This window comes from Lingula anatina, chromosome 6 (assembly GCF_051362555.1).
Source record: "Lingula anatina isolate TDL-2025a chromosome 6, LinAna3.0, whole genome shotgun sequence".
In the NCBI taxonomy this organism is placed as follows: Eukaryota; Metazoa; Brachiopoda; class Lingulata; order Lingulida; family Lingulidae; genus Lingula; species Lingula anatina.
The window spans coordinates 5,610,777-5,634,769 of NC_141772.1; the positions used below are offsets into that span (position 1 = coordinate 5,610,777).

The 23,993-nt window shown below is 37.3% G+C and overlaps 2 protein-coding genes across 3 annotated transcripts; one reads left to right on the top strand and one right to left on the bottom strand.

The window, feature by feature from the left end:
• The first annotated feature begins 3,139 nt into the window (after window positions 1-3,139).
• LOC106181687 (uncharacterized) lies at window positions 3,140-11,315 on the top strand. Of its 2 annotated transcripts, XM_087014630.1 has the most exons (12): window positions 3,140-3,331; window positions 4,498-4,684; window positions 5,037-5,299; window positions 5,760-5,925; window positions 6,209-6,311; window positions 6,823-6,967; window positions 7,407-7,581; window positions 7,814-8,055; window positions 8,411-8,546; window positions 9,109-9,252; window positions 9,990-10,133; window positions 10,464-11,315. In XM_087014630.1, exons 2-11 carry the CDS (start codon window positions 4,597-4,599, stop codon window positions 10,118-10,120), a joined length of 1,593 nt encoding a protein of 530 aa, XP_086870756.1. In that variant the 5' UTR covers window positions 3,140-3,331; window positions 4,498-4,596; the 3' UTR covers window positions 10,121-10,133; window positions 10,464-11,315. The 2 variants fall into 2 exon arrangements, with proteins under 2 accessions (XP_086870756.1, XP_086870757.1); XM_087014631.1 differs by lacking the exon at window positions 9,990-10,133.
• A 630-nt stretch (window positions 11,316-11,945) lies between these two features.
• On the bottom strand, window positions 11,946-23,908 carry LOC112042075 (uncharacterized). The gene is made up of 15 exons (XM_087014629.1): window positions 23,046-23,908; window positions 22,572-22,778; window positions 22,166-22,357; window positions 21,871-22,017; window positions 20,933-20,986; window positions 20,505-20,591; window positions 19,993-20,046; window positions 19,433-19,510; window positions 19,269-19,322; window positions 18,604-18,657; window positions 17,690-17,743; window positions 17,195-17,281; window positions 16,643-16,840; window positions 16,317-16,345; window positions 11,946-16,018 (listed from the first exon to the last, which is right to left on the bottom strand). The coding sequence occupies exons 1-15, from the start codon at window positions 23,161-23,163 to the stop codon at window positions 14,810-14,812; spliced, it is 2,622 nt and encodes an 873-aa protein (XP_086870755.1). The 5' UTR covers window positions 23,164-23,908; the 3' UTR covers window positions 11,946-14,809.
• Window positions 23,909-23,993: the final 85 nt, after the last annotated feature.

Sequence of the window (23,993 nt, forward strand, 5' to 3'; positions counted from 1 at the left end):
TTTATTTATTTATTTATTTATTTATTTATTTATTTATTTTTTTATTCTTTTTTCTTTTTTTTTTTTTTTTGCTTTTTTTACGCCAAAGATGTACCATCTTAATAGTCATTTAGCGTAAAAATGCGAAATTTATTCCTTTATCAAAGACGACTGTAAAGTTTAAATTCCATAAAAACAGAAATGACTGAAATTCGTAGACATAGGTGTAGGAAGGGGGGGGGGAGGGGCAGGCTATAACGTAAGGGAGTAACCTAAACGGAGTCCCCGCGCTCGACAAAGGTCAGTTATAACCGTATTAATTGGATTGGTTTCGAACAGATGAATCAAATCGTGAAAGGAAGTACTCCCCTACTTGGTAGATCGCTGATGTTTTTTTACTTTCAATATCAGTTTTGCGTGCGTCAGGATCATGAGGTATTAATTTGGCATTCTTGTCTGAGTCACTGGTGTGACATGCCGCCTGACTCCGTCAGTTGAGATCATCGCAATCGGGTCCAAAGGCTATAACATATAAAAAACTGACTGCCATGTATGTTTAAAACCACGATAGAGTGCAAATCATGAAAAGTTTAGAATTTGCAGATTATGTCTCATAGTGACATCACCAGACGTTGTTACAGCCTGGAATTAAATCTCTAGGATTCGATCGCATCGGGTTCGTTTTTGAAGTCTTCGTCTTTCTTGCTACCCATACGTCAGGTTTATTATATTCGATTAAGGTGTGACCGGTTCAAAACGCGTCTATAGGTCCGTCAGTAGGCCTGATAAACTATTAGTTAGACAAGGCTCCTGCTAGTGGTAGGTAAGGGAAGTTTTGTCGTTTGGTCTTTTTTATGTAAAGACAAGGAGAACGCTCAATATAATATGTGCATAACTTGGTTTCTTCGTCTCAAATATGAACATAAGATGTGAAACAGGTGCTCAGCTATTGTCCCTCTCGGTCTGATATCCATCGGAAGATACCGAAATATACAGTTGAAGTCAACGCACATACTATTTGCGTTTATTTCTCTTTACATACAAAAAAAAAAAAAAAAAAAGTCAAAATGTCAATTCTCATCTACCACTTGGGATTTTTCCGTTCCACCCTCTTGATAGAGGGCTTGTAATGTACTGAGATGTCCAGGTCTTCTGAGACCGCTACGATACGATTAGCAGATTAGGTCACATTAGCAATGACTCAGGAGTATTACTCTGATAGATAAATAGGAGTGCGATCGAAAACCAATATGCACTGTCAATCTGTCTATTTATCTACCTATATATATCTATCTATGTAAAGTACTGCCAACCTCGATGGGTCAATCTTGATCAGCGTAGCATCGAAAATCGGAGTTACCCCCTTTCTGCCTCCTAAAAATCGGCATCACAAGCCAAACGAAACCAAACCAGCAGTTTTCCACCCCTGGCTTTCTGTATCACGAAGGAAATCCTTGTTATTTCCATAGATTTGTCTCACTTTTCGCTCGAAAATATGTTTTATTCTTGTATCCAGGATTGGCAAAAAATCACAACATTAACACATTTGAGCGCATTCAGACCAAGCTGATCCGCAGACTAACAGATCCGCGGATCAAATATGGCCGACCCACCTAAAAGCAATGGCGACTTATCCCCTGATGGTCTCCCCGCCTCCATACGCGCCGCCCCTGCAGGGGCCTTGGAATTAAACCACGGAGCCGGGGTTTAATCCGTTTATTTGCGCGTGTGGAGGCGGGGAGACCATCAGGGATTAGACGGGTTGCTTTAAAGAGGGGTCGGCTATAGTTTGTCTGCGGAGCATCTGTTCTAAATGCGACATTTGGCGGATACCGGATCAGCAAAATCCTGGATTCACCAGAACATAATGAAAATTTCAGACCAAGTTCCTAAGCATAGGAGAGAAAAGATTCACGACCCTCTTAGTCTATCTAAGGAATTGCAAATTGTACCAAATCTTTACTTTCAGTATTGCATGTAAACGGTGTGTTAAGGTCTATCGCCAGCTTTTATGACATCCTCCACATTTTATAATAAGAATTAAGACTGCTAACATTGTAACTAAAGCTCTCAACGTAGGCCCTTAGGTTATCATTGAGTAAATACATGAATGTCTATTTGATGTTATTGATATAAATCCCCTTTACTCCATAAAGCGTAGGTCACACGTAGGGATAAGCCACACGGAGATGAGGGAATGTTAAACAAAATGGCAAATTCACACCCTGCCCCCCTGAAATTCAGAGGCTATAAAAGGAACATATCACATTAGCTTTACTGTAAAGATATAGAGAAGGCAATTTCAAACATTTTCTAGCCTGGAAGGTGCGTGTGTGTAGGTGTGTGTGTGTGTGTGTGTGTGTGTGTGTGTGTGTGTAGGTTGAGTAAACAGAAAAAAGAAAAATGCCATTTCCTTATCTAGGGGTGCGTTCAGATAAACCCATCATACAAGCTGGATCGATCGCGAGATTGTCCCTAAGTGCAATCACTGTAATTGGCCTAAATGTCTGACACGGCTCCTCGAATTCCTAGGGGGTAATTAACTAATTAACACGCTACTGAAGGAGGCGTGTCAGACAATTAAGCAGATTACACTGAATGCAATTAAGCGAGAATCCCCCCGCATAGTTGGATCGATCCAGCTGGTACGATGTTTGAATCTGAACGCGTTCTATAACTCGGAGTGATAGTAATGTATGGCAGTCCTAGGAATGGAAGTCCGGGGTCCCATATGATTAGTACAGTTTAGGGCTAGTTGGATTATAGGGTAATAAGTGTATGGGGCGAATGACACCTAAAGGCTACAGAGTTATGGGGAATGGACAATAGTGCAGACTACCATTGCTGTCATACCTGATCCACAATCAATGTTGGATTGTGATAGAGATGATCCAATTTGAAGGGACAGCATACAAACCTGGCATCGTCTAACATTTTAACGATCTTTATTTAGATCTAGAGGGTTGTAAATTTTGAATGAATATTTATTAATTACGTTACACCTAAATTGAATGGTGCAAGAGAATGTTTCACTGTTCTTTTTTCTTTCACTTTTTAGCGTTAAAAATGGACCTTTACTCCGACGTTTTCCTTTCAGGTTGACCACATACAATGTATTAGGACTTCTGGGGACAGAACTCACGCACTGTCTCCTGTCTCACCTGTCACAATACAGTGTCACCACCACACGTTTTATTTACCTGTACTGCGACACTGTTCAAGTTAAAAGTAGGTCAACAGACGCCATGACCGTATTCAAAACAGGTAGCTGAACACCAGTCGAACACAGAAGAGATTTTTTCACGAATATCAATATCAAGAGGGATACAGACCTAACACCTATAAAATGCAGGTAAGTATCATCATCATTTCTACAGTATGTTCAAGTATTTGCACAAATTATTCGAAAACGCAAGTGAGTGGCACTAGTTTAAAGTACTGACTCTTGTATTAGTGAGCCATTCACTGTGTTAACATAACAATAGCTTACATAAGAACCATGATGGGGTTTGTTAGTGCTCTCTTCGTCTTTGACTGTCTACCGACGTCATGTATTACCCGTATCTCATCTGTCACGGTTTTAGTATTGATACCTAAAAGCACTATCCTGATACACGTACTCGGTCTATTCCAGGCCCGTAACCAGCAAATTCAAAAGGGGGGGTTCTTTTTCTGAATAAGTGGACCTTTTACAATGAAACTTATGTGTACCTACATAAAATTTTACCCAAAATGGACCTTTTCCTGAAAAAAGGGGCAGTTCTTTCGAACCCCCCGAACCCCCCCCCCTCCTGGCCACGGGCCTGTATTCCAACCTCTGTTATGTGCTAGTAGGAACATGTACATGTACCTCGCATGCATGTCCGAAATCTGAGGCAAGAGCAGGGAGGGATAAGAAAATTAAGATGCCGTAGTGTTTGGGACAAATCTGCTTTACCAACTACAAAAAGCATGCTTTTATGGGGTTATGAGAGTGTCTTACCCCCTTGATGAAAGAGACTACTTCCATGCTAAGACCGGAGTGGGGTTTGATGAGCACCCCCTCCCCCAATATCCGCCTGGAGATCTAAGACCGTTCCAACCATCAGGTGTAGATTATTAGAAATTCAACACTGTATAGATAAGCTATTCCCACACCTGAGGACTCCAACACATTTATGGTCCAAAAACGTCTAGAACTAGAACTGGTACTACCAAATCCCTTGAATGTCAACTTTAATAGTTTGAAGCATAACGCTTCAGACATCAGGGGTGAAATCCCAGGGGTAAAAGGCAGGTGATGATGTCCACATTTACAAACGTCTAGTACATTTAAAATGTTTTATTCTTGTTTTGGTTGCTGAGAATTTAATAGACGTATTACTATCACGAACGTATTGTCACAGGGCTTTATCAGACTATATGCTACAAATTAAATCTACTAGCTTAATGTTTTGCCTGGCAATGTCATCCAAACCTTAGTTAGGTCGGATATCTGAACTTGTATAAAAAATAACCACTAAGCATCCTTTATTCCAGCATAGCGCCACACGTCATGACTCCGTGACAAGCACGTGACAAACAGGATAAACGAGATTTGAGACAACACGGAGAAATATTCGCCTTGTTCAAGAGAGAATGATGACTTCGCCTAGTAGTGTGAATCTTGCGCTTATATGGCTTCTCTGCTGTTTCACCACACAAGCGGTGAACAGGCCAGATAGAAGTAAGTTAAGGCTTAATTAGTAACCCTGAGTTTCAGGCTTAGATGGGAACCGTTCTATGAACCAATATGCGCGCGCTGTGTCTGTTTGGTGCTGAAATTCAGGGTAGCTAAGATGGCTCTAGTCAACCGCTTTATCTTCTGAAAATGTACTGTGTTTTGTCCTACACATCATTTTATACTATTTTATAGAAATACATTATTGTGTCGTTTTCTATTTATCGTAACAACATTAAATAAAATTGTAATTCTAGGTTAATATCAATTTATAGCATTGTTGTAAAGGCATCTCCTAAACAGCAAAGATCTGCAGCAAGGTGTTTGATGGTGAAAACTAATCAACATTTCCTTTCAGCATTTTACATGGACAATTCACAACAACAGTGTGGAGACAGGGACTATTTTGTCTACAACGAGGTGAACACCGTCCAGCTGTGGAGTCCTGACAAAACCACAATCGTCCAGCGCACAAGCGCGGAGGAATGCGTACTTCGGTTTTCGGCGTTGCCGAATTCCCGCGTTCTTCGGGTGACGTTTCCGGAGATAATGGACTTGCCGTGCAATATAGGAGTCACCCTGACTTTCTACGATGGAAATGGAGTGCAGACTGATATACTGGTAATGACATCATTCGGCCCATCTCGGGTGATTCCGTACCTAATTAACATAATTATATGCACGGAATGAGCAGTCCATATTGGATTTTCGATTCATGAATTAAAGAAAAATATAAATTCCTAATAACGAATATAATCAAAGGAAAAAGGGTCAGTCCTCTCAGTTGGGTTATCTATTATCTATGTGTGCACTTTTTCTCGCCTTTTCCCCTTCACATTTTACTTCAAAAACACATTGAGTAACTTAAATTGCTTAAAATTGAAAGCATAAACTCGCAGTTTCATTTTATTGTTTTCTTATAATTAGGGGACGGGTCATTTTTGCACACCTGATAATACACCATCTGAACCATGTTCTCAAAGTTACATATTTCACATTGAAAATTTCACGTTTTATCTTCATGTATCCAAGACCAAGCCCTCAAACAAGCCGAATGTGTCAAATTGAATTTATCTTTCAGAAAACAATCTGTGGCAACTCAAAACCGCAAGATCTCCTGGCTACCGGTTCTCACCTGGCCGTCAAACTGACCAAGATATCCGTACCTGCCACGGTGGACACCAAGTTCAAATTTCAAGTTGCTCAGTTGACAGATGACACTAATCCAGCAGTGGGACAATCGCCATGTAAGTAGAAATCACATACACACACACACACACACACACAATAATAATAATATATGGAATGTAATATATGGGATGGGTAACACTAACAAAATATACAGAGCTTTACAAACTATGATTTTTATACGGAAAGAAAAAACGAAGGAAAACTGCTACTGGAGATACAGTATTAACCAAAAAGAATCCTTAACAACTAACACTGACGAGGAACATACCTAGTTTAAAAAAACATTAGTCTAGGAAGAGTGGGTGTAAAAGAGTACATTTGTTTACCTTTTATTTGCAGTTTACATGGATAATCTAGAAAAAGAGTGCGACCAGACGTACACCCTCCAAACCGATGTGCAATACATGGTGCAGGCATGGGGTACCCAGGAGAGGACTAGACCGTAAGTATGATTTAAATAAATAAATAAATAAAGAACAAAATAAAGAAATAAATAGGAGAGGACTAGACTGTAAGTATAATTTAAATAAATAAATAAATAAATAAATAAATAGGAGAGGACTAGACTGTAAGTATAATTTAAATAAATAAATAAATAAATAAATAAATAAATAAATAAATAGGAGAGGACTAGACTGTAAGTATAATTTAAATAAATATATAAAGAATTAAATAAAAAATAAATAAATAGGAGAGGACTAGCCCGTAAGTACAGGTTAAATAAATAAATGAATAAATAAATAAATGAATAAATAAAACTTCTTCCAAAACGCTGACTTGCATAACAGATATCAACACATTTGCGTGTTAATATTTTCACACACGTCAAAGTAAAGTACACTGATATCAACATATGAGCTTCTGTGATCTACTGAGAGTCCAAAAACCTTGTCATTTAGTTTACAAAATTAATATCAGACTGTTTTGAATTACACCACAGTTTTTATTTTCAGGGCTGGCGATAAATGCCAAATGTCTTTCAAGTCTATCTATGAAACCATGCAGCTTCGTGTTCACTTTACTCAGTTCATTTCCCCGTGTACGACAGGGCAGGCGGTGCTCTATTTCTACGACAGCCGGGACCAGACTGCAGAAATGGTGAGAAGGACATTTGACCCAACCCATCTCTATATCGGACCCTTAAGTGCCATGAATTTGAAATATTACTTGAATCTGGCCTCTATCATCAGCAATTAAAACGAAAGTGGCTTGTTAATATAAGGGGACTCTAAAACGTATACAAAAACAATAGTTAGGCCTAATAAATAAATAAAATATGATTTTGAAGCAGTGGACACTTTGGCGAGAGTGCAATAACTGAGGTTGGTTTGAAGTAATCTTTGAAACCCAGTGTGGTCCTAGGATGAACTAAACTGAATAATCCTCAAGCATATTATTTTCCTTGAAAATATAAAAGAAAATGGGCATGTGTTTAAGAATATCCTTTTAACTGCAAAGTAAAATTTGTGCTCAGTCTCGCTATCAGTTAGCAGTAACCATATGACATTTTCTATGAAGGCCGTAATTGATATTTCAGAGACGTTATACGTGTAGATCTCAAGTTCCAGCAGGAATCGTCACTTCCGGCCAGTATCTGACCGTGTTACTGGACCGCCGTGGTAGCACGGAGTTTGACTTCAGTTTTAACGTGTCTATAGTGAACGAGGAGAGCACAATGGCCACACCCACTGCTTTACCGGGATTTGTGACGCGTGAGTGTCCACTAACTCGTATTTTAATTTGCCGCTGTTCATTAAGACAAAGATAAAGAATCTAGAACTTAAAAAGGACAAATGATAAGGTAAAAGTGACTGTTTTCTAGAGGTTTTCGCCAATGATTTTATGTTCCCCTTGACAGTCTTTGAATATTTTTGTCAAATATTCTGAATTCATTTAATAATTAATTGCGTTATATTTTACACATTTCCTTTTCATTTCGCACAGATTATTTCAGTCGTCCATCTCACTGCGACACTAGAATCTCTCTCACTGCTGTAAGCCAGAACCACCTTCGTGCATGGGCGCCAGGTGCGAGGACTGATTCTCTGGCTCCTCAGGATTGCGTCATGACGTTTCACGCGCAGCCAGATCACGTGATCTACGTGCACTTTGAGGAGCTGAGCATGCCGTGTGACGGACGGCCGAAACTGACTTTTTATGACGGAGGGGATAAAAGCAAAGCGCTGGTGAGTTTGACAGAGAGAAACGCGGAGATATGTCTTGTGAAAATGTGTGAAAGGACTATGTGCCACGCAGTGATTTGGTATCAGAATAATGCTAAAGGAGAACACAAATTGCATACAGATATTCATATGCACGAAGATAGGCCTACATGAAGTTGTATGGACATTCTTGTAACTGATGCCGCTTGGAACGATATCTTAAAGGGATTGGAAAATAGTAATATGATGCTCAAAAGCGTATCGGCTGTTCAATTAAATATTCAATCGTTGTTTTCAAGTAGATTAAATCAATTACTGTACGTTGATAAAGTTAGATTACATCAACATGGCTTTATATTTAAATCTGTTTTGTTTTCAGATGGACATATTCTGCAGCTCAACGCCGCCTGAGGATTTCAGGACCACGCAGCAATACCTGACTGTACAGCTACAGCGACGGAACAACACGGCTCTCGACTTCGCTGTGCTTATTTCACAGGAGACCGCGGACACCGGTAAGCAACATAAATTTGCCATACAATATACTTCCAACTATAAACAGTTGAAATGGAAATTTTATTGCATGTGCTGGGAAGCAAAAGGCACAAGAAAATGAGGATATTTTTATCTTTATTTGTTAAAGAAATGTCTTACTGCTTTATTGTGAAGTCCCGTTTGCCACCATGGGCGCTTCGATCATCTAGCACTTATTGTGGAAATGATATGTATTGTGTCAAGTTTAGTTTTTTTCTATTCTTTTATCATCCCTCTATATACGTAGTGTCAAAATTTATTTTGGTATGTGTGTTTGTGTAGTAGTAGTAGTAGTAGTAGTAGTAGTAGTACTAGTAGTAGTAGTAGTAGCAGGGGCGGATTGAGACCGTCTTCTGGAAGACTTTTAAAGTTTACATTATCTGTTTTTTCTGTTGGAAGACCAACAAAAATGGAGGATGGATCAACAAAGATAATTTGGAATACTGTCAGAAAATATCTCTGGATCCGCTCCTGAGTAGTATTTTCATTGTAAGTATAAAATCTGAAGACTAGAACGTCATTTTTTCTCTCCATTTGTTTCAGGTGGTCTAGGTGCCGGTGCTGTTGCAGCCATAGTCATCGTATTACTGGTCATCCTAGCAGCAAGTGCTGTCGCTGCTGTGCTGGTACTCAGAAGAAGAAAAATAAAAAAGGAAAACTCATCCCTAGATAAAGGGGACACCACAGGTATTTTACACAAACATTTTTAAATTTCCAACCAAAACCTCTCAGAATTAATCTATAAATTAACTTTTTATTTTTTTAATTTATTTTATTTTTAATGAGTTTTATGCTATAATTTTTTGCAAAAATGGCCATTTCATTTTTTTAAAATTATTGTTAGTATTTCGTCGACTGTTTGCATTTAAAAACAATGCTAAGGGTCGCCCACAATGTAATTTCGCTGCAATATGTAGGAATCTCGTTCTATCTTACTTTGCATCAACTACTATACACGTAGACTAGTTTGTCTACTTCATGGTTGCTACATGTGATTAAAGGGGGCGGAGGCTTTTTTATCAGTGTAAAGCGAGTGTAGTGATCGATAAGCATGGCTATACTATTGAAAACATTTGATGAAATTTATGAAATTAAATTCTTGTCTTACATTAGCGGGAGTGGAATGTAGATGATTCGCGAAATAATCAAAATTATGCTTCAAAATCTGTTTTGGTAGATTGTTTGAGTGTTTTGATAGAAAGGACATTGTTACACTTTAATAAGGACAAAGCACCAAATACTGCAATTAAAGTCCATTATAAATCTAAAATTTTCGTCCACAATATCACCCTCCTCACCCCGAAACTTTTAGCCAACCTGTATTGATAATCAAGGGTTGCTCATTGACGAGTTGGTCATGATTTGGTTACTGGGTTTCTATTTGCCTGTGCATCTCTCTCTCTTTCTTTCCTTCCATCTTGCAGCTACACAGGAGATCGGGGTAAACAATCCTGCTTTTCGGCTTTCGAACAGTTCTGAGGCCATAAACCACACCGACCCCCTTTCATCTTATCCTGAACCCCCAGAGAGCGAGGAAACGCGAGATTCCACGTGACATTAGTTGCTAGGCACGTTTACAACATCTAGTAGATGTGTGCTTTTCGAAAATGCGCTTGCAATACCTGCCTTTGTTTTGTTGTCTGCTTGCCATGTGTGGCTAGTTTCTGTAGGTGTGGTTTCTGTGATATGGATAATGAATTCTGTCATTTTTCACTGTGTATATCTATATCTTTTCAAAGCAATAATGTTATTTTTTATTTACCATATAATTGATTATAAATAATTAATACATGGAATGTGGTATTTAATCACTGTATTATGTTACTAGTTACATTAAATGTAACTAAATTGAGATATTCTTCATTTATTTTACGTTATTTTTTCCATTTCTAATCCAGGCCAGGGACTCCTAGAGATGGACGTTCCCACTGGAGAAAATGGCACTTCCGACGATGTACCAATGAAGGATATGACCAGAATATGACGTAGTAAGACATGATGTCTAATAAATAACTAATATACCAGATTACAGGAGTAGGTCAGCCTGTTAAAAACTGATACCACAAGCGATTGGCATTATCAGAGTATGAGACAATAGCACTATGAAGTGAAAACAAAATGAATTACAAACTATATTGAATATTCTGTGATATATCTTTGTCTGGAGAGAATGGTCTCTAAGGACAACCCGCTGTCCACTGTACAAGATGTTTAAATAGACACCAAAACGATTTGTCGCTATGTGAGGAAACCATTGTGTTAGCGCAGCCAATCTGATCACGTCAAAGATCGGACTGAAATCCATAAGTGCTACACGGAAACGCCACAGACGGCAAAACTAACCAATTTGCAAGTGCCCTAAGAATTTGTCAGCCCTGACATGGATAGCTGCACTGTGCGCTTCGTTATCATATCATATACTGGTGTGTTGCGATGTGTAGAATAGGTATACTTGTTTCAGGAGACAATTTTTGAACGTAGAAACCAGCATATGTATGCTTGTGTTGCAGCCATAATGAATCTGCTTGCTTTTAACGGTAAATCTCCCTGTATGTTATTTAAACCCTAACGTACTCGTTAACGTGACAAAACTCACATTAGTCGCACAATTTTTGTAAATCGAGTATTTAAGACTTTATCACTATGCTTGGCTGAAGATACTGTCACAATATATAACTGAACTGGTGAATTTCGATCTCACTTTGCTCAATGTGTAATTTGAAAAATTCAAATAAAAATTTATTTTACAATTGACGTTTTCATTTCATGATTACAAGAAATCGACTTCACAACTGATATTCCTTGACGTGGTGCAGACGCATCACATACAGCCTGGTTAAAACATTTCTCGTCAATCATGGGGCTGTTAATGCCCACCTCCTATTGATTTGGACAATATGCTTTTTCAGGTTTTTAGTTGTATTTCAGTACTCTAAAAACTAAGTTATTTCGATGCTTGATGTCCGTATACCCGAAAGTCCTCGTTTAGAGGTTAACATACCCATGCTCCGTTAACACTAATTTTATGCAAATAAAAAGTAAAGTAATTTTTCCATTAATTTTCATTATTCAACTAAAACAAAGTCTCTTTGAAATGAATACATCACAAATAATAATTTGATAGGCAAATGGGGCGAAGTTCTTAACAATAATACATCAAAAAACAGCTTTTTATCACGTTTTCTGTACTTTTCTGTTGAAATAAACTTCCCCGACTTCATTCAACTTAATGTATTAAAACACATTTTGGGGGACTTAATGTGTTTTGTTTGGTTCGAAAAAATAAAATCATTTCTTGCAATTAGGTGCTATTCAATAATAGAAAACGTATTTATGTAGTCAAATGTTTTGCTCAAAAGTAGATAAGACAAAGGTCCATATGGCTGAAAATTGTCATTTATTAATAAAGAATAGTAGCTTGATACAAAGTCGTAAAGGATAATCATAAAATCCCCCTACAATTTAAATACCATAATATATAATCAATAAAAAGGATGATGAATGAATAAACATTAATAAGATAAAACATGTAAACCAAAACCTACTGGAGCAAAAAAAGTTGGCACAAATGAAAGATTGTCCCAAATATGTTGACATAAGTAGCATATGGCAAAACAGGCATCGCTGAGGCATGGTGTAAATCATCCAAAAGAAACAAAAATATTTGAGAAATATCCATATGAACGTGCAGCCACCAGGTAAAGAGATGAATCGTCAATTCCACGTAAAATTTCAATAGTAAGTAAGCGATAAAGTGTAGCTGATAAAACTGTCTACGTAGACCACTAGGGGACTATGTGAGAGAACTTCACCGCAGCTGACTGCCCAGTTATAACAATGACCTTAACAATTAACCCAAATGTGTGAGCTCAATGCCCTTGTTGCCTGTTAATACAGTGCCCCGGTCAACTATTAAATAAGTCAAAATGTGCAGACACACCCCTTAAAATAATGCTATCCCTTATATACATAACGTTTTAAACAAAACTTTCTTACATAAACGCAATTATTCACCATAATTCACCATAACTTTTTCTGTGATAAAAAATCGCCTAATTGCCTTCAGATAGGGACCTATTTACAGCTCAAAATTTCCCAAGCGTACAACGTAGTGATGAGCAATGTTGAAAATACCATAAAACACGGGTTAGACTTTGATATAGCTAAAAATTAAATTCCTTCAAATCATATCTTTTTTTCTTAATTGCTAAGATATACCTTCTCCAAGTCGTTGAGAAAATTACGATCTTTAAGCCCCTTTAAAGTAACCGAATAAATATTTTCAACTACGGGTGAAATTCACCAATCTCCACATTTTATTGTGAGAGGTAACCCAAATGTTTAAAAATCAGAACTCAAAGGGTTATACTTGTAATTTTGTCAACGGTTGTTGGTTTAATATATTCTGGTTATTTAGAGAAATCAATTAAAAGTTGCAGATATATATTCCTCCCGATAAATTTCCAAATAAATTGTTGCTTTATGCAAAGTCTAAGGGTGTTTTCCAGAGATTTAGATCGATCTAAAGATTAAGATTTAGATCGCCCTATCTCCCTGGGGGTTCACGCTAAATTGCAGTCAGCCGAGCGGGCACCATAGTTAATTACCCCCTTACAGCTTTTAGTAGGCGGGACAGACGCTTAAGCCGGCCAAGCTGACAGTAATCTAGTGAGACTCCCCACAGGGATAGATCGATCTAAAAATCTATGGAAATGGGGTGTATCGTCCACTGTTTGGGAAATGCTAATTGAATAACTTCACTCCAACCTATACAGTCAATGCAAACATCAATAGAAATTACGACACAGACATTTGAAATAAATCCCAAATAAATACATAAATAAGCCAGAGAACATTTTTCAAATTCCCCAGCGACTTTTCTGAAGATATGACATCTATAGGTTTGCCCGGTACAACAACATTATGTACATTCATTGGATTCATCAAAATAACTTCAAACTGCTTTATCAAAAACACACTTTCACATGAAACACTTACTAGTATACCATAGGTTGCATAGAAACCAGGTTCTGTTTCAGGTTTGATTGATGAATTGACTTAGTACTTATTATATAATGGGGTTTGACGCAGTTGTTAAAAAGTAGAAAACATTTACCAAACCACGACGGTCCACGAGGTAGGTGTCAATGTTAACTGCCCTGATTGAAATCGCAAAAAAGAAACATGAACTGTAAGAGAGACAAAACTGTGAAACAATAAACAGTTAAATACATCAATGCACACGTAAACGGCAAAATTAATTCTAAAACACTGCAAAACATTAACTCATGTAAAATACGATACAAACATACAAACTTACAAGAATTATCGGTATATTAAAAGGCAATTTCTGTCGTCTAGACGAACGAAATAGATTGATATTTGGCTAAAAGAAACTGAAAAAAAATTGATGAATTGACATTCGGTCATAAAGGACCCTGCTCTAAAGGAATGTGTTGCAAAATAGGAATGTACGATGAAGTTTTAACTAATCAATTTTTGAAAAAAAAAAAAAAAAAAAAAAAGGTCAGGGGGAAAAGGAGAGGCATATCCCTTTACCTTCCCACTAACCAAAAACAAGATGTTGGATTCAGCCCCGACGCCTTCTTAAAAGAAGAGAAATGGACATATAAGGAACAAAGAAACAGTGGCGGATTTAAGGGGGGTCGGGGGTCCTGCCTACCCACCACCCTTCGATTTCCGAAAAAAATCACACCAATGGTCCCCTCTTGGAATTTTGACTAGCTGAATTATAGTTCTAAACCGTACCAGATGGTACCGTTCGCCCTCTAAAATACCTAAAAGTTTCGGAGCCCTTCAGCGGGCCCTGAAATCCACGCCAACGGACCCCCTTCAACTAATTCTGGATCCGCCCTTGAAAGACACATGATTTCTGTATTCATATATGCACAAAAATTAAAATGTACCAAATCTTATTAGGAGCAGAAGGAGAGGGTGGAGTCGTTTTTCCAACTACCTTGGGGCACGTTTAAAAATAGTCTGGTTTACTCCAATGGAGAAGAAAGAGGTTGTAATTAAACGTAGGGGTTGTCCATCTAAAACAACCTATATAACTTCATGTGAAATTGGTCCTAAATTTTGGTTTACAATGACTACTACGTATTTATCCCGCACAAAAGAACACTTAAAATGTCCTTATGATAGTATAGACCAACGTATGTTTTATTTCGAAACCCGTATAAGAGCCACCGGCGGGAGTGAGTATGGGAAAATGATTTTTTTTTTACTGAAAATACATTTGATGCCACAAATTTGCAAGTCTTTGCTGATCCTGATCTGGTGGCAAATATATACCACTGCAAAAGGCCATCAGGGCTTTTTCCAACTCCTTGTTCTTCTTTGTCGTCAGATCCCTTTCTTCTTCTGCTACTTTTCTTTTATTTGCTTCCTCATCACATTTCTTTCTCCAGGCTTCAACTGCTTTGATCTTGTTTTCATCATCAATCTCCAACTTATGGATCCCATTACGGCACTGCTTCATGGACCCGTCATCTTTTTCCTCTGTCTGTATTCCACCATGGCACTGCTTTATACACCTGTCATCTGGTTTTTCTGTCTGTGTTCCAATCTGGTACTTCTTCATGGACCCGTCATCTGTTTCTTCTGTCTCTGTTCCACCATGGCACTTCTTCATGCACCCGTTATCTGGTTCTTCTGTTTGTGTTCTGCCATGGCACTTCTTCATGCACTCGTCATCTGTTTCCTTTGTCTGTGTTCCAATCTGGTACTGCTTCATGCACCCGTCATCTGTTTCTTCTGTTTGTGTTCCAATGTGATACTTCTTCATGCACCTGCCATCTGTTTCCTCTGTCTGTGTTCCAATATGGTGCTGCTTCATGCACCCGTCATCTGTTTCTTCTGTTTGTGTTCCAATCTGGCACTGCTTCATGCACCCGTCATCTGGTTCTTCTGTTTGTATTCCACCATGGCACTTCTTCATGCACCCGTCAACTGCCTCTCCTGCCTGTTTTCCAATTTGGCACTGTTTCACCACATTTGTTTTTTCTGTCTGTGTGGACTCGCTTGAGGTTTCAGAGCCGACCTGGATGCCGCTTTCTTTGGATGCGACTTCCACCTGCACTTCTTCATCAACGTGCACGGGTCTGTTGCCAATGATGGGGTCTTCTGGAGAGATGTGGGTAGAGATATCGTGAGCGTCAGGGGTCGCTTGAATCTCAGAATCGGTTTGCTGCAACTTTGTCTGAACTATTTGATTGATGTACATTCTTGATTCTGTCTGCACCACGTTCTCTACAGTTTTCGGCTTTCTGTCTGTCTGAAGGGAAAACATCTGTTTGAGGTCGTCTTTTGTTGCTGCCTGTTCCTGGTTTTGCTTCAAGGTAGCGATTACTGCGTGCATCTTCTTAAATTTTTTCGCTGTCCCAGAGTTCATAATTTTCATGTCACGGCGAACACAGCCATAATAAAGGTCCTGTAAATATCAGAGCACACGTCAATTATGGCCAGAACACGTTTGTTTATTTTTGCATGCACAATGTATACTATTATTTCTCTAAAAATGATAACATATTTAAAAACTTTTCACAAAAATTTGATTTGTTACTGCGTGAGCAGTTGAAACATACTTGAGAAAACACGTTTGGGAATTTGAGTTAATAAAGAGATTTTAAAATGTTGGTTATCATCGCCTTTTACACTCAATAGTTAGAGACGCCATGTGGATTTTTTTAACAATGCAAAAGAAGGCTTTAAATCACAGTCAAACATACCATTTTGGCCTCTATCCCCCCTACTCGAGCTGAAATTAAAAAGAAAAAAAGCAGGGAGGTTCAGTTGGCCATTTGAATGCAAATTCCAAATACAAAGTTTACATCGCCTCGTGTTGAATATGCACTCATACAGAGATGCGAATTCTCTACGCGAAGAGATGTGAATAATTTAAAGAATGAACGTCACTTTTTCAATCGTTAACCTCATCAATTTTGAGACACAGGGATTTCTGAAACAGAGTCTCATAAGGTGGACCTCAGGCGTACTACTCTATGTAATTACACACCAGTGTATAAAAATCTTCAAAAGTTTACACAAGACTTACATGTACATTCATGACCTGACTTGGACCTTTCCTTTCTATTCGATTTTTTTGGTTGCTTTATCTTTGCTGAATGGACAGTCCTCTTTGAATATCTTGCCCCGACATTCCGACTGTCCAAACCCACTTCTTCACTAGTACATTTCCTCAAAGAATAATCGGACTCGTACGCTGTTGATTCATCACCATCGTAATCTGCAGCTGGTTGGTAAACATTTTATGGATCAAAATACCATATACAACAACCAAAACAAAAAACCAAAGATCAAGCGTGATTTTATTATTAGCGTTAAAAAGTTCATATTTTGTTTTTTAAAATACCAATTTTCCTCAAAATGCCAACTTAATGTGACAACAACGTCTACCTGTCACAAATCCCTTAATGGAATATTTATATACCATCGGTGAAAAAGGTTGCCTCACATCCGACTCCATGTTTTTTAGTCGAACTTGAGACTTCCAGAGTTCACCCCACTAGCACCAAATCTGGCTTTCGTAATACGTCACAAACCAACAGTAAAACAATCTATATCAATGAACGAGAAAAAAACTCACCACAATCAAAACAGTCTTTTCCTTTGTTTTCGATTCCTGTAGCAGTTGTTTGCTCGTTCGGTGGATGGATTGCATGATATGAAGCTCCTGAACGAGAGAGTGTATCCATGAACAAATGTATATAAAATGGCGTATAGAAATCGTTATCTCATTTATACCAAAAAAATGACTAAACATGCATGGCTTCTTGTCTACGTCTAATGTGGAAGACATGGTGACGTAAATCTTTCTTTTATATGAATATTTCACGATCAGAGTTGTAAATGTGAAAATGAGAGCAAGAGTGTTCCACCTTCCGTACTGCATGTATAATATATCTGGTATGAACGCTTATGTATACAGTATAAATATATAACGACACACTATGCAAACGAAATCAGTTGTTGTGTAAGCCCAGGCCGTATAGATCTTCATTTTGCAATTATGCGGCTCTGCCAAATAATCGCATTATAATGCTCTTATGAACTCAATTATAACAAGAATAAAAAGTTTTACCACTTTCTAGAGGTTCCTTTCCTCCCGTGCCTTCTATTTTATCTTCGGAAACATCTGAATAATAAGATGATATTCATTCCATTACTATTTTGCTGTGACTACAAACAGTTAATTCTCAAAAAGAGGGTTGCAATATGCCAATCTTCAAATTAATATCTTTAATCAATTTTAGACAATTTTAATCTTTTAATGCTGCGCATAACTGACCAAGATATACAAACATATTGTATATCAATAAAAAGCTTATTTCAACAGCTATTCATTCCATATCATTTTATATTATTATGTGATCGTTACATAAGGAGATATAACGCTTAAAAGGTTGTCTTAGTCAGTTTTTCATACCCTAAAAAATTAAAAGCCCACTACATATGTACAATTCTATTTCAAAGATACCCCCGATCATCACTTTAACACTGGTAGTTTGAAAACAGAGCGGATATAATGAAATCCCAGGAGCATTCTGTAAAACAAAGCTTATATTTAACGAATAAATTTTGGGTTGAAGGTTCTCATAAGTTTTGACGTTGGTTTAAATCTTTCTTTTAGAAAACCTATATAGCGTTATATCTCTATACGTAAGCATACGTAATAAAATAAATAAAATAAATAAATAAAATAAAATAAATAGTTGTTGAAATAATGTTTTTATTGATATGCCACGTGTGTATCTTGGTCGGTTAAGGAGATAGCCATATTCTTGCCCCCCCCCCCCCCCCCCCCCCTGTACGCAAACTTAAAATGACACATAATGGAAATTCTGTTGCAAACTTGCTAGGCAATGACGCTTCTTGAACAAAGTCAAACTATTCTGTCGACCTACTCTTGTTTTAAACTTGACACACATAGATACTATAGTATAGTCATCTGAAAAAAATAACCTTGGTAAATTATAACATTGGTCAAATATTTACCATCATTTACAGGTTCTGTTCTTTCTGTGCCTTCTTTTGCAGATTCAGGTGCAACTAGATAAAGAGATGATATTCATTTAAGAAAGAAGACTTTTGTCTTCATTTTACCGTCAATAATTGCATGATCTCGTGGATCATGTACTTTTAAAAACCAGTGATGGAAAGATCATCAGTACTAGCAATCGCGTTTTATGTATCTACCAAGCATGCTAGATTCAGAGGAGAAATCTGCAAGCTAAAAACTGTCGATGCCAAGATTGATGGAGACAGGGGCTGGGTCAGTTGAATTCGCCAGGCGAAACTGACTGGTGAATACAGGCTATCTCTCAGAATTTGTTACGATCACTAACAATTTTGTTTGTTTGTTGTTTTTTAAATCATTGGCGACTCATCACAGTTTATGCGCTACATGTGTCCATGTGTCACCAAATTAATTAAACAATGGAAATCATTTCAAATTAAGGCTACCTAACAGTGAAAAACGAATAAAGAGAAATATAAAAAAGAAACGTTCAAGGCTGATAATTCATATTATGTCTACTTAGCATGTCGGAATTTTGGTTTAAAATATTTTCCTTAAAAGGACTGCAACCATCCCAATTATATGCCACAACGAAAAAAGAATCAAATTAAACAAAGTGGACTGTATATAAGTCAGATTTTACCGTCATTCACAGGTTCCTTTCTTTCTATATCTTCTCTTCTTGGTTCAGATGCAGCTGAATATAAAGACACATTTGAAAAAATTATTTTTTTTTAATCAATACGACCTTAAAATGTTTTTTAAAATCTGCCCTTAAAATAGTTATCATAGAAACTCTGTTCTTACCGCCTGGGTTATTAGCACTGCCACCGTCTTCTTCATTCAAAGTAAGTGGTCGTGGGGGTGACATTATTTGTTGATCACCTGGAAAGGAAAAGACAAATTATAATTATTTATTTATTTATCTATTTATTTATTTATTTATTTACTTGGAAACCACTCGCACTAGTATTAGAGTTAATCCGTCTGTTGTCGAACTAATGTCACCCTTGGACATAATAATGTCCACGTGTCACCAAATTAATTCAAACTGCCAGCTGTGAGACGTAAGACGTTTTTCACCATAACAATGGTACCCTTCTACATCTCAGACGTGGAATTCACAGGTGAATAATTCGACATACGTAGAGTCACATTTCAGACCAGGAACCGCATGTAACAGATCAATACTAGTTTGGCAAATACGAAAGTTCTTTTATAAAATTTATTTTTGTTTTTACATATTCTGTATTTGCACGTTAACAGGTTTAACGTTCACTCGCCCTGACTACATGTATAAAGCAGAATGACCGAAAAGAAATGTTTTGCAAATTGGATTTCAACGTTAACGCAAGGCAAAGATTTACCTTCATTCACAGGTTCCTTCCTTTCTGTTTCCTCTGTTCTTGATTCAGATACAACTGGATATTTAAATAACGATGCTGTTAAATAATTGATTCAGCTCAACGAAAGACAGATACTGTAATTTGATTTCCCTATTGCAATGTTTTCAACTATTGTAATATCTTTTTAAAATGGAAGAATCCATAAATTTAATGGTTCACAACTACTAACTTTCATCGGAATATGTTAATCTTAAAATAATGCTGAATTCTGAGGCAAATTGGCATACAATGAACAAATTCATAGCTGCCGTTTCGCATTCGTCTAATTCTGGCTAACAGACTGGAGTCAATCTAAGTACATTTATTAGATATCTGTTGTTTATCACAAAGATATAATAGTTTCATATAATAACTTTTGATTTTTTTTTTTTTTTTAGAATATACGTGCAATCTTTCAAGCTTCGTCAAAGTTCAGTGTGTGTAGGAATCAAGAGAGAAAGAAAGGTATAGTGTTCCCATGTTTTGCTACTTACGATCTGTCAACATTGTACTGCTCCTAGTCTCATCGGCTGGGATTCTCGACTCAGGCAGTGGGACTGGAGACGCAGCGTTTTCAGCACCTAAGGTTGTAAAAGAATTTCATGATTAGAACATTCTAATTCACTTTAACGCAAGTCAATTTTATAGATTTTACTTCAGAAGGAGAAAAAATTTAACTAACCAAGCTCAAGGTATAAAAAGAGCCAAACAATTTCTACTTTTTTTAATCTTAATGTTGTTCATATCACCACATATGATGCACTTTCAACTTCAAAAGAATGGGGAGTCGTAGTCAACTCTAGATAACGTTAAGAGTCACAAGGTAGCCAAATTCAGAGAGCTGTATTCCATACAGTTTAGATATTAGAAGATATACTGCTTGCGTAGTACTGTCTACCTGGTAAAGTATTCATATACTTACTGGCATCAACAAGTTCCTTCTGTTGTGTTTCTTTGCTATCAACATTTGCTGATGCTAAAAGTAAAGTTGGCAGGATAATAATAATAATAATCATAGTAATAATAATAATAATATTGTATGACTATCAAATAAATGTATACTTAATTTTCAAAAAAAAAAAAAAATCTAAACACAGACTAATGAAAGCAATATACTATTTTCCCCATTTGTGGATACCGGAAGTAACTTTCCTGCAACCTTTAAAACGGTTCTACGCCGCACTACCTTCGTATGCTTGCTTGACCACGAAACCTGTGGAGTGGCGCGTTTTACCAACATAAACATGGTGCTTTCCTTTCACATTTTCTTTAATTCTAGAATGTAGCTTTTAACCCACGTATAGGGAGAGTATACGTTATTTCCAGTGTTTCAAATCTTTGCAGTTTATATGTTCCCCTAGCAAAATGTGTCGCCCCTAACGCAGTTATGTACATTGCTACTAGGGTACCAATAGAATTAATTTTACTTAGACATAACAACCAGGCAACCAAGTCGTGTTTACTGGGGATATACGAAGTAGGACACTGAAATATCTCAACATCAACTATTTTTGACATGCGACTCCTTAGTGAGATGGACATATTTTTTACCAAGCAGTGGGCATAGGAGGGAGTTTTGACCCGCCAAACTGCCAGGAGTTTAGGTTGTTCCATAGGAACCATTCATTAGACAACATTATTACCAAAGTGGCACATGGGCACGATTGCCTGGGTAAAGCCCACCGAAGGAAACAACACCCAGAAAAGAGAGGGTGTTTACACACCTTTCTTGACTGTAACATTTAGCAACAACAGGGCAAACCATATTTCTGAGTTAACCATCTGAAGACGTCTGAACAATCCCCAGAAGTAGCCAGATAAGGTGAAACAAGCTATGCACTAAATATTATATAAAATTACCATTCACAAATGAGTTTGGTCTCTTGTTATCTGCTTCGCTTTCGCTGGCCCCTGTTCCATCCTCTCGAGCACGATTATTAATATCCCACACAGATCCATCACTTTGGATATTTAAGTCAGAGAGAGAGCTTAGTTCATCCGGAAGTCCTAAAACATGAAGCATATGATTAATATTATAAACGCTAGATATTTTTTATGAAAACAGCTCTATTTCCTTATATTAAAAAACTATTACAACTAATGAACAATACAAGTGAATTTTTAATAGATTCAAATAGAAAAAAATTATATTTACTTTTATTCTTATAGGTATCTTGATACCAGTGTTTCACTTGTACTGTATCTAAATTTTCATTATGAATGTCCCCTTTTGGTGATTCACTTCGTCTGCTATTTTTCCCGCTGTCGCTCTCGGCGCCCGAACTTTCTCCCACACCTTCAAACAAAGTCGTTCTCACCGGAGAACATGCTTTGATTTCGGAAGGATCTTGTAATAAAAGAAACAAAGTTCATTTAAAAAAGGCTCGCTCACGAACACTGCAACGGCAGTGGGCTTTAGAATGTAGGTGCGGGCATCATTTCAAATTTCGGTGGTAGTTGAATATTCATAGCACAAGACTTGAAGATTGTTTGTGTGTCACAATACCCCTAGCTATGCTAAGTTCATATGACTAAATTAGTGTAAATACTTAAGCACTTACTCTGAGGTGTTTGAAAATTCTCTCTTTCTGTTGCCTTGCTGAAACTCTCATCCTGATCTATTTCATTATCTCGTAGCAAATCTTTATCTTCGATCTTCGCGTCTGAGTCTTCATCCTGAACTTCTTTATTGTTTGCATCATTTCTTCTTTTGTCGCCCTGATTAACTTCACATTCGTTGGAGGAACCGTGTTCTTTCTCAGAGTGGACTTGATAACAAAGATATATTTTCACAGTTCGTAATCAAAATTTAAATTTAAAATCTGTGACATAAAAAAATATCCACTGTCCCCGATAACTAATGGGCAATGATATTATAGTCTTTCGAAAAGGTCATGTTTAACAATTTTAAATACATATAAAATGGTTTGCACCAATAAAACTGAGGATATTCTAAAGGAAAATTCTGTCGTACGACAATGCAATTAGTTGTTTCCTTCGGTTTTGAAAGCGAAATGGATATTGAGTCTGCTTACCACTAGTAGTGCATTCTTTCTTTCTGTATTCTGGTATAGAAAATATATCATCTGATTGTGCAGTAAAACTATCTCTGCCGATACCAGAACAAAGTAACGAAGCTGTCGCGAACGCCATGTTTGGAATATGTTTTAATCCACGCCTGTCTTGCCTATTACGTTTACTGCTGTAAACTCAGTCTCGTCCCAACACAGTTTGTTTATGAAAAACAATTTATAAATAAATCAGGGGAAATTTCTGCCTGTAAAAAGACTGCATTCATGCTGAAATGATATTTCGTTTAGTTTGATTTATTAAAGTCAAACACCGATTTTTCGATTGAATATGTCTTTTAAATACATTGTTTCGAGAAATCAATAACACTCCATTGATTTTTGCGGGGCAAATCGTAAAGTGTCAATAAAAAAACAAAATCGTGTCGGTTGAAAAACAATTAAATGTATAGGTTTCGGACAGATCAAAGTAACCCCGTCAGTTTGAAGGGTCTTAGCCCCGACAGCACATTGATACTTCTCGCCTTAAATATTGAACTATATTGAAATATTGAATATTGAATACTCTAGCAGGGGATAAAAAATTTCATTTTGACATTGAAATAATGACTTGGGCGTTCCCTTTCTGACCTAAACTTCATAACAAAAAGCCTTTTGATACTTTGCACGATGACTCACCTTTTTCGAAGAAATATATTCATTACCATTGTTTATTTAACAACATTGAGTGTGCCCCATGGACTCTTTTCTCTAAAAGTTTTGCTTGCCTTCCCCTCTTTATGGGTATTTATAAAGTGTTTTCCAAGTCCAACAGATGTACATTTTATGTTCTACAGTCAGCGTTTAGATGAGAACGCGTGTACACATGTACCATTGGCGGTAAAAATAACCTGCTTGCATGCATTGTAGGCATTATACAGTGCCGCACCCCCCTTCCCAAGGATGTTACTCATC